Source organism: Elephantulus edwardii, unplaced genomic scaffold (assembly GCF_000299155.1).
Source record: "Elephantulus edwardii isolate Elephantulus edwardi_28Jun2011 unplaced genomic scaffold, EleEdw1.0 scaffold00197, whole genome shotgun sequence".
NCBI classification, from domain to species: Eukaryota; Metazoa; Chordata; class Mammalia; order Macroscelidea; family Macroscelididae; genus Elephantulus; species Elephantulus edwardii.
In genome coordinates, this window is record NW_006399947.1 from 3172367 (window position 1) to 3184213 (window position 11847).

Sequence of the window (11847 nt, forward strand, 5' to 3'; positions counted from 1 at the left end):
AGGATTGCTGTGACTTAAGGACATTTAATAACAACAACAAAAACAAAGTTTTGTCACCTCTATTTTGAAGTAGAAGTACTTGTTTATGAATACTTTAAGCTGTAATAGGAGTTGTAGAGTTAGGCAGATGACACAACACAACCTTGCTTGCTGAAACTCAGGAGGATCTGAAGGATCTTCTGCAGAAGGTAAAGGACTATAGCCCGCAATATGGATTGAAGTTCAACATCAAGAAAACAAAGATTCTCACCACTGGGTGAATAGGCAGCACCATGATAGATGGAGAGGAGACTGAGGTTGTAAACAATTTCAGCATGCTTGATTCCACAATCAACACTCTTGGCACCAGCAGTCAGAAAATCAAAAGATGAATTACATTAGGAAAATCTGCTGTCAGGGACCTCTCCAGTGGACTTCACTATTGCCGAAGAGCAATGGTGTCAGTCTAGAGACTAAGGGACACCTGATACAGGTCTTTGAAATCACTTGCTATTCATGACAGAGCTGGATAATGACCAAAGATGACAGAAGAATTGATGCCTTTGAGTTGTGGTGCTGGAGAAGAGTATTGAGCATCCTGTGGACTGTCAAGAGAACAAACTGATCCTGCAGAGGATCAAGACAATAATTTTGAAGCTCTATCTCACATATGTTGGGCATGTTGCCTGAAGGGGATTAGTCCTTGGAGAAGGACATCATGCTTGCAAGGGTAGAGAGATAGCATAAGAAAGGAAGACCAGGGGGATATGTATTTACAGAGTAACGTGAGTAATGGGGGTAGGAGTTCTAGGGTAGTGTACATGGGTAACATGCTTGGATGCTAACTTAAAAGTTGGAAGATTTTACCCACTGAGAGACATCCTGTGAGAAAGATCTGGTGACCAGCTTTTTAAAAAAAATGCCAGCCATTGAACATCCTATCAAGCATAGCTCTACCCTGACATGCATGAAATTACCATGAGTCAGAATCAACTTGACAACAACTGGCTTGGTTGACCAGTGGTGAGGAAATTGGTTGCTAGTCCTTGGGGGCTTTCACACTGGGCTCTGGGGATGTGTTTTGTAAATGTGCCTCAGCCTGGAGAGAGCAGCCAGCCGAGGAGTCTGAGATCTTTCCTCCTGTCCTTCCATCTCCTTCAATTAGGGTAGCCTTGCATTAACATGTGACATAGTGAAATAACTACACACACAAAGTACCCTTGGTCTCAAGGTCACATGAGAGCTAAACAACAGAATGGTGCCTCCTAGTTCCACCCCACAGTTCTCTCTCTGACATCCAGGGAGACGCGGAAATAAAGGATATCTCCCTCCCCCGAGTCCCTTACCTCAGAGTTCTGGCCGCTCTTGTACAGCTCAGGCAATGCCAGGAGTGTCTCCGCAGATACGTCTTTATCGAGAACTCCAAAGAGAAGGGGAGGCAAGGAGGTGAAGAAGAGATTGAAGAAGATCATCTGCCAGTAATCGATCATGGTGGAACCAGAGAAACCACAGAAGAACTGATACCAGAAGAGCAGGTTGACGTAGCACTGCGGGTAGAGAGGAGCCAGTCACTGATTGTTGCGGCACGCCACTGAGCATTGCATGCGAGATTGCAGATGCATTAGAGATAACTGTAACTGCCTGTTGTGAACAACCACTGCCATTACTTCTTCTGCTAAATATTCAACTCTAGGCACTGCTAGTAAGCAGATTCTGACTCATGGCGACCCTAATCTCTTGCCTAAGCATAGCTTTGTTTTCTAAAGTTATTTCTACTTAAAATCTCTCCACCTGTGGAATGATCTGGGTCACTGTTACGGTCCCTAACATATTTTGATGTGGTTTGGTGCCTTGCCCAATGCTGCTTAAGCAGTTAATGCTGGAGTTAGGGTTGATGTTTTAGATTTCTGTAGCTGAGACATTGAAAGGTTAAGGATCTTGTAAGACAAATTTCAGCAGGTTTATATTCATGGTAAAGTTTAACTTTCTCTTTAACAATACCTCCCCTGGTATAGGGAGGCTCTGGTGGCCTAGTTCTAAGAAGTTGCACTGCAATCCCAAAGGCCTGTGGTTTGAATCCTCAAATTGCTCCACTGTAGAAGGATGGACAGTCTCCTCCTGTGTGATTTACTGCCTCTGAAAACCTACTGGAGGGTCAGCTACGGGTTGGTTCCAACTCAATGACAAACGACAACCGTGGCTTGGATCGTGCTATTTGGAAGAGTCTCTCTATCAAGATTGTGACTCATATTTTGTTTCTACTGTTCTTTCAGGTTACAAATGTTATTCTCTTCCTGACGCATCAGGTGAAAGTTATTCTGGTTACTTTATTTCTATTGCAACCTGATCTTCCTCCATGAGTATCCTTCATAAGAAGTGTTTCTTTTCTATCTTCTTTAAAAAAAATACTTCATTGAAACAGATGAGGGAGAGAACTGCTTAAAAGGGATATGTGATTAGGTATTATTGTCATGATAGGAGTCCAGAACGAAGGGTGCATAGTGGAGTGGACTTGGGGGGAGGATTGTAAAACAATGAAATAATTTTTCTTTTACTTTTTAAAGAGAAGAGCGAACTGGGGAGGGGGTGGAGGTAGGGTAGGGAGAAAAGTGCAACAATGAATGAATAAAAATCCAAAGTCTTTGTAAACTTTCACTAAAATTAATAAAAAATATAAAAAAATACTTTCTCCCCTATATTCATTATTCTTAAAGTTTAAGACTCTTGGGTCCTTCTGTCTTTGCCATCAAGTTAGTTCCAACTCATTGTAGCTTTCCATTGTATTTTTAAGGTGACAGCACCAGAGAAGATGACCCTGGAGGAGATGGACTGGGTAATGGGAGTAGTTGTTCAGAGATAATGAAATTGGCTCAAGGTGGAGCAGCATTCTGAGCTGTTATACTTAGGGTTGCTATGAATCAGAGTCAACTTGACAGTACATAATAACAACAACAAGTCTCTAAAGAATTGCACAGCTAACCCAAAGGACATGCTCCTCTGCTGGTTTGAATCTCTCAGTGGCACCTTAGGAGAAAGATGGACCATATCCCTTGATTTGCAGCCTTGGAAGCCCAGAGTTGGACCTGACTCATGGTAATGAAAGAGATCGGGTTTCCAAGGCTGTAAATTGTAATGGGAGGAGATTGCTCATCTTTCACTCAGGAATTATCTAGATCAGGAGCTGACAGACTTGTACTTGCAGACCAAATCCAGCTGTAAAGAAATTATTGTTGCAATACAGCTGCATGTGTTTGCTTGCATCTTGTCTGTAATCACATGCCATAGTAGTAGAACAGAATCATGGGACGAGATTGTCCATCTTTCTTACGAATACGGTGGTTGGTTCAAAGTTGTTTACTCTGCATTAGGTGTTATTTTAAGGAGTCCTAGTGGTGCAGTGTTATTTTGTTTTGTTGGGTGTTTTTTACACTAAGAGGTGGTACATGATTTCATTGCTTGGCTGTGAACTAAAGGGCAGTTGTTTGAACCCTCAAGTCACTCTGTGGAAGAAGGATGTGACAGACTGCTTTCGTAAACATTAAGTCTTGAAAATACTGTTGTACAGCTCTGCTCTGTGCTATGGGGTCTCCAGGAGTCAACATTGACTCTGTGACGGGGGCTGTGTTATATGAGGCTGGAGATTTTGCACCTCAGAGGTGGGGCATCTAGTGACAGCACTGCTGAGATCAGATGCCAGCTCTTCCTTCCAAGAAGCTATAGTGCAATAATTAATTCATTGTTCAAATTTCAGAGCAGGCAGGTCTTTAATCCCCTCTGAAATTGGTTTCGGATGTGGAAGTCATAGTTCTCCACCCTCTAATTGCAAAGGGGAGATAATGCTGCATCAGTATCGCAAATTCGAGCATAGCATCAGACTGGAAATAAATATCATTTAAGCTTTGAAAGCATGGCTGGCTGGAAACATTTCTTTTTCTATTTCACAAATTAATGTAGAGAAGAGGCTGTGCTTATTCAAAAGAATCATTCCTTCGGAGGCAAAGAAAAAAAATATAAACGTGGGCATTTTGAGTTCCAAGTAAACAGTCTTTAGTACTTGCAGTGGGTCTCAAATCAAATGGAGTGACTTGTTTGCATAGACTTGCTGAAATAATATTGCCATCTAGTTTATCCAATTTACATTAGCTTGTGGGGTTCTTTTGGTCATGCTGTTTATTTACATATACATTAAACTTTGCACAGAAAGACTCATTCTAGAGCAAGGGGCTTAGGGACGGGGACTCTATTTGGGCCTGGAAGCAGAGTTGGGGGGAAAGCACAAGCAAGAGAGAGGGGGGGAAAAGGTAATTTTGGAGCTGTTGCTTGGCTAATATTTTTCTCTTTCAATAGCCTTGTTTTAATCCTCCATTTTTCCTTATGCAAACGTGAAGCAGATTATATCTGGAGGCTCTAGGGGATTATTTAAAAATCCCTGAGCCAGATGATGAAACATTCAGGTTGTTAATCACTCCCCAAATAAACAATGTTTTAACTTCTTCCTATCTCCATTGCTAATCCAGTGCGTTTCAAGTAAGTGCCTCTAGCACTTTTAATACCTTAATTGGTGGGTTTCTGTTTTGGGCTCTTACAAAGAGGCAGAAAGCATTTCTTTTTACAAGACACATGAATGTCTTCATAGAATTCCTTGTCTAGTGTTGTGTGTGTTACAGAGCCCTGATGCTAAAACCTCTTGACAATATTTTTGGTGACAAGGAAAGTCAGTCAGAGCTTTGCCCTATTATCAGTGAGGACACTAATATATGGAGAGGTGACATGACCTTTCCAAGGTCATACAGCATGCTAGAGTTGAGAATAGATAGAGTTCAGATGGGCCCTCTGCCGAAAACATTTTCGCCAATGTTGTTCATTGTTGCAGAGTTGGAACCAACTCAAAGCTGACTCTTCAGATACTGTAAATCTCAAGAAGGAGTTGTCCATCTTCCTGGTAGATTTGAACTGCTTGTCTTTAGGGTGGCAGCACAGTAGTATTAATATCTTGCTTTGCAGGAACTCCCTGTTGGCTCCTGAAGTCAAGTACAAACTGAAGTCATGCCTATTCTTTCATAATGCAGTTGGCGACTGGTGGATTTGAACTATGTGCATTTAGGATTACAGTATAGCTTCTCACCATTTGGAAATAAGACCTCACATATTTGAAGAAGGTCTGTTACCACACATATTTTAGAAATGAAGAAACTGAGGCTTGTGGACACTACATAATATGGGAGTCTAGATTTGGGTATTTTGATGGTCAATTGCAATTTTTTAAATTGTGATTTTGATGGAAATGTACAGAAAAGTTGGATTTTCGTTCATTGATTCATTGTTGCACATTTCCCCCTTCCTCTTTGTTACCCCCCAGTTAGTTTCCTCCTCCTCCTCCTCCTCCTTCTTCTTCTTTAAAAAATATTCATTTGTTGTTGCATAATTTCCTTCCTCCTTCTCCCTCCATCCTTCCCCAGGCCCCTTTGCAATGCACCTCTTATTCTGGACTGTTATCATAATATATAATACCTAATAACATATTCCTTTTAAATAATTCTTTCTTTCATCTATTCTAATGCAGTGTTTATTATCTATACACTCTTTTTCTAGTTTCCCCCCAACCCTACCACCAGTGCTGCTTTGTAACAGTGATGTTATGAAGTGTTTGTCCTTTTGTGACTGAGATATTTTACTCAGCATAATGTCCTCCAAGGTCACCCATATTATGTAATCTTTTTCAAGTTCATTGTTTTTCAGTGCCATGTAGTATTCCATTGTGTGAATACACCACAGTTTTGCTATCTCCTGTTAGAACCTCCAAACAATCTCTCAAGGGAGTCTGTGGATTTCTTTTCACCCATGTTGGAGAAGTTTTTTGATGTTCATAGGGGTTTGATTCTGAGAAGGTCCCATTCATCTACTTTATTCTCTGCTGATTGTAGGTTTTTCAAGATGCTTGGAAGACTGTTCATATTGTGGGTTAGGACTTCTAGAGTTCTTTTAGGCGTTTCTCTGATGAAGTTTATATTCCTTGGTTTTTTTAGGTCTTTGATCCACTTTGAGTTGGTTTTTGTGTATAATGTGAAGTGTGGGTCTTTCCTGAGTTTTCAACAGATAGTTTCCCAAATCTATCAACACCTTTTGTTAGAGGCTTTCAAGATTGGAGGAAGACGCCTCAACAATCAATTTTATACAGATGACACAACCCTGCTTGCTGAAACTGAGGAGGACCTGAAGTGCTTGCTGCAGAAGGTCAAAGATTGTAGTCTTTAGTATGGATTCTACCTCAATATCAAGAAAATATTCTCATCACTGGGTCAATTGGCAGCACCATCATAGAGGGAGAAGAGATTGAGGTTGTTAACAAATATAGCTTGCTTGGCTTCACAATCAACAATCTTGGCATCAGCAGTCAGGAAATCAAATGATGAGTTGCACTGGGAAAATATGCTCTCAGGGATCTCTCCAGAGTACTAAAAAGCAACAACGTCAGTCTAGAAACTAAGGTGCACCTGATCCAGGCCATGGTCTTCCCAATTACTTGCTATGCATCAGAGAGCTAGACAATGCCTAAGGATGATGGAAGAAGAATCAATGCCTTTGAGTTGTGATGCTGGAGTATAGTCTTGAACATACCATGGTTTGCCAAGGAAACAATTAAGTCTGTCTTGGAGATGGTGAAACCAAGTTTTTCCTTGGAGGCTAGGATTTTGAAGCTCTATCTCACTTACTTTGGGCTCGTGGCCAGGAGAGATCGGTCCTCGGAGAAAGACATCATGCTCTGAATGGTGAAGGGATGGTGGAGAAAGGAAGACCCTGGATGAGATGGATTGATACAGTAACTGGGGCAATAGGGGTTGATATGTCAGAATCCGTAAGATTAGCTCAGGACAGGACAGGCTTCAGAGCTGCTATATATATAGGGGTCTCTATGGGTTGCAGGTGACTCATTGGCACATAACAACATAGGTAGATGAGCTGATTTCTTGGTTCTCAATTCTGTTCCATTGACCTATGTGTCTGTCACTGTACTGGTACCACACTCTCTTGAGCACCATGGATGTGTAGTAGGATTTGAGATCAAATGTGAGTGAAGATGGGTAGTGAGATACCTCCTACATTGTTTCTCTTTTGGGATCTCTTTCCATTCCAGATACAATTGGAAATTTTCTTTCCCATCTCATTGAAGAATGGAATTGGTATCTGTATTGGGATTGCATTGAACTAGTAGATTGCCTTTGGTAGAATTGTCATTTTCACAATATTGAGTCATCCTATCCATGAGTGTGGTATTTTCTTCCATTTCTCCAGGTCTCATTTTGTTTTTTGTAATAATGTTTTGTAATTTTCTTTGAATAAGTCTTTAGTGTTTTTAGTTAGATTTGCTCCCAAAGCCACAGACTGGGAAAGAAAAAAATTTGATAATGACATATCTGATAAGAAACTCATATTAAAAATTTACAGAATATTCAAGCACTTCAACAAGAAAAAGGTAACCCAATCACAAAATCAACACAGGATATGAATAGACACTTCATCAAAGAAGACATTCAGATGGCAAATAAACACATGAAAAAATATTCAAAATTCCTAGCTCTCAGAGAGATGCAACTAAAAAACAACTATGAGATATCATCTCACCCCAGTAACAATAGCAAAGTTCAACAGAATAGCAAACAATATATGCTGGCAAAGTTGTTGAGAGATTGGAACGTTTATTCACTGCTGATGGGAGTCTAAAAGGGTGCAGCCACTATGGAAGGTGGTATGGCACTTTCTCAAAAAGTTCAAAATAGAAGTACCATTTGACCCAGGAATTCTGTAAAATTAGAAACATCCCGTAAAGAAATCAGAGCTGCCACTCAAACAGATATATAGAGACCATGTTTATTGCTGCACTATTCACAATAGCAAAGAGAAGAAAACAACCCAGGAAACAGCCCATCAACAAATGAATGAATAGAATAACTATGGGACTGGAGGAAGATTCATGAACAATCTGTGTTATGCAGATGGCACAACTCTGCTTGCTGAAACTGAGGAGGACTGAAGTGCTTGCTGCAGAAAGTCAAGAACTGCAGCCTTCAATATGGATTGAGGCTCAATATCAAGAAAACAAAGATTCTCACCACTGGGTCAATTGACAGCATCATGAAGGATGGTGAAGAGATTAAGACTGTAAACGGCATTAGTTTCCTTGGCTCCACAGTCAACACTCTTGGCACCAGCAGCCAGGAAATTAAAAGATGTATTGGGATGGGAAAGTCAGCTGTTAGAGACCTTTCCAAGCACTGAGAGCAATGATGTCACTCTGAAGACTAAGGTGCACCTGTTATAGGCCATGTTCTTTGCAACTACTTGCTATGCATCAGAGAGCTGGACAATGACTAGGGTTGATAGAAGGAGAACTGATGCCTTTGAGCTGTGGTGCTGGAGAAGACTATTGAGTATGCATGAACTATTAAGAAAACAAACAGGTTCAACCTGGAGAGGGTTAAACCAGGCTGCTCTTTAGAGGCAAGGATTCTGAAACTTCCTCTGACATACTTCGGACATGTTGCAAGGAGGGACCAATCCTTGGAGAGGGACGTCATGCTTGGGAGGATGGAGGAACAGCATAGAAGAGGAAGACCCTCTATGAAGTGGATTGATTCAGTGACTAGGGTAAGGGAGTAGGTATGTCAGAGACAGTGAGATTGGCACAGGATAGAGCAGAGTTTAGGGCTGTTGTACATAGGGTTACTATAAGTTGCAGGTGACTTGACAGCACATAACAATAACAACAACATGGTATGTTCACAAAGTGGAATACTATACAGCACTGGAAACAAGAAACTAATAAAATATTACACAACATAGGTGACCCTGACAGGAGATCTGCAGGCTAGTGGCAAGAAACTGTGCTGCAGTCCCAAAGGCACATGCTTCGAGGCTACCAGCTGCTCCACAGGAGAAGGATGAGTAATCTCCTCCCATGAAATTAACTGCCTCTAAAAGTCCACTGGAAGATCAGCTATGGGTCAGTTCTGATTCTATGGTACACAACAACAACAACAACGTGACCCTGGAGGACATTGTGCTGAATGAAATATCTCAGTCACAAAAGAACAACTACTGCATAACACCACTGTTATAAAAGAGGACTGATAGGGTTTGATTGGAATCTAAGAAAAGAGGGGATAAATAACATACACTGCATTGGAACAGGTGAAGGAAAGAACTGTTTAAAAGAAGTATATGATTGGGCATTATTTGTATGATAACAGTCCAGAATAAGAAGTGCATAGCAAAGTCTACAGTAAGAGGGACAGCTGAGAAGGGAGGAAATTATGCAACAACAAATAACTTTCTTTTATAAAAAGTTAACTGGGACAAAGTAGGGAGGAAAGTGCAACAATGAATGAAAGAAAATTCAATTTTTGTGTAAACTTTTGTTAAAATCACAATAAAAAGGGAAAATAAGTATTATACAATTTTGAAAATTGTTTTTCTTTTATAGTTTTATAAAGGGAATCGAAATTTGAACACATTACATCTCAGTCCAGAGGCCATTCTCCCAGCTATTCATATTCTCTTCTATATTCTGGTGCTAGTATTATAGTATTGCCAGTCCTCACAACAACTTCAAGAAACAGGATATACTATTAGTCACACTTAGCAAAGAAAAATTGAGCCTAGAGAATTGTGTTGCCTGAGGTCACAAAGATTCTAAAGGGAAGTCTCTGACTCAAGATTCTGGAAAACCTGATTCTTTCCTTGATGCTGAGATGCTTTCTCCTCAGTGGTGGGGGCATGGAATCTGCAGCAAGAACCCCCCTCCCCAGAGGTGCTCACCACATTTTTGTAGAAGTAGTAAACCACCATCCGGGCCAGGCGCGAGTAACACCAGTGGCCGTGCACCAGCAGCAGCTTCTTGAGATGCTTGAAGCGGGAGATGGCGAAGTCGCTGGACATGACAGCCTGAGATGGAAGAACAGAAGCATCAATATCCATGTGGCCACCACTGCCCTGGAACTGTCCACTGGGTCATGCTTTGTTTTCTGATTCCTACTGACTGGGTCTGAAACACCCCTGGTTGTTATGTAGAAGATAAGGAGGTAGCTTTGATCTCCTATGGATGGCTTTTTGGACTCTCGTATCCTACGTCTCTTTTAGAAAATCCAGGTCTCACTAGAATTCATGAAGGTAGTTAGGAGCAAAAATTGGCTGGACAATGTCTAATGAAAACAACAACACACTGTGGTAAAATATATGACATAAAACTAACCATTTTGTCAGGTTTTTAGTGTGTTTCAGTGGCCTGAATTTCATTCACAGTGTTGAGCAATTGCCATTACTATCTACAACTACCAAAATTATCCCCCAAAAGAAACCCAGTATCCATTTAGCAATAACTCCCCATTCTTCATAGTACTCTTTTAAGAACATGATGTTTGAAGTCAGAGATTATAAATCCTAGTGCACCTTGGTCAAGTTCTTTAACTTTTCCTATTTTAAAAATGGTCAAAAGTATCTAATATATAGGTTGAGGTGATTATTAAAGTTAAATTAGAATGTCTCCACCAGTGTTCATGGCACCATTTTTAATAATAGTCAAAAGGTAGAGCCATCCCAAGTGTCTACCAATACATGAAGGGATTAGCAAAATGCGGTGCAGTGATACAATGGAATATTACAGAGACAGAAATGAAATTATGATTTATGCTAACACATGGATGTACCCTGAAAATATTATGCTGAATGAAAGAATTTAGACACAAAGAGACAAATGTTCTTTGACCCAATTTATATGAACTATTTACAGGATACACATGCATAGACACAAAAGTGTACTGGTGCCTACTAAGAACTGAGAGGAAGAGGGATAGGAAGCTATTGCTGAAGAACCTCTGAGTTTCTTTTTGGGTGTTGTAAAATGTTGGAAATTGGTAAGTATAATGGTTGCATGCCATGGACTGCCAAAAGAACAGACAGATATGTCTCGGAGAAGATGCAGTCAGAGTGCTCCTTGGAGGCAAGGATAGCAAAGCTTCACCTTGCATACTTTGAGCATGTTGCTAGGAAAGGCTATTCCTTGGAGAAGAACACCATGCTTGGAAAGGTGGGGGGATGGCAAAGGTGAGGAAGACCCTGAACCAGATTGATTGACACAACGGCTGTAGCAATTGGCTTGAGTGTGTCAGAGATTGTGAGGTTGGCACAGGATAGGACAGAGTTAGATCTGTTATTCATAGGGTCCCTAGGAATCATACTCGACTTGAAGGTACCTGAAAACAACAACAACAGCATGATGACTGCAAAATGTGCATAGTTAATATCACCAGACTGTACACTTAAAATGAAAAACTTTTATATATACATGTTTTAACTACAATAAAAATAGAGTCAAACTAAGAATTTAAACATGAGAATAAATGTGAAGTGCCCACAGAGTGCAGCCATTTGGTTGATACTAGAAAGGTAACATATAATTGTTTTGTGGCTTCTGAGTTGACAAGCTTTCATCCTCAGCAGCAGATTTTTAGGAAGAGATTGAGGTTATTAGCAATTACAGCTTGCTCGGATCCACAACCAACACTCTTCACACTAGCAGTAAGGAAATAAAAAAAACGAATTGCTTTGGGAAAATATGCTGTCATGGACCTCTCCAGAGTACTGAAGAGCAACGATGTCAATCTAGATACAAAATATGCCTAATTCAGGCCATTGTTTACTTAATTACTTGTTATGCTTCAGAGAGTTGGACAATGACTAAGGATGACAGAGGAGCCTTTGAGTTGCAGTGCTGGAGTAGAGTCTTGAACATACCATGGACTGCCAAGAAAACAAATCAGTCTGTTGTGAGATGGTGAAACCAAGACTCTCCTTGGAAGCTAGGATTTTTTT

At 40.6% G+C, this 11847-nt stretch overlaps 1 protein-coding gene across 1 annotated transcript in view; it reads right to left on the reverse strand.

Moving 5' to 3' along the window:
- ATP10B (ATPase, class V, type 10B) overlaps positions 1-11847 on the reverse strand; it is a 175774-nt gene that overhangs the window by 23177 nt on the left and 140750 nt on the right. Inside the window, exons 17-18 of the mRNA XM_006897041.1 lie at positions 9796-9921; positions 1326-1526 (exon numbers count right to left, since the gene is read on the reverse strand). Of these exons, the coding sequence (XP_006897103.1) occupies positions 1326-1526; positions 9796-9921 (327 nt within the window). The remainder of the gene's footprint in view (positions 1-1325; positions 1527-9795; positions 9922-11847) is intronic.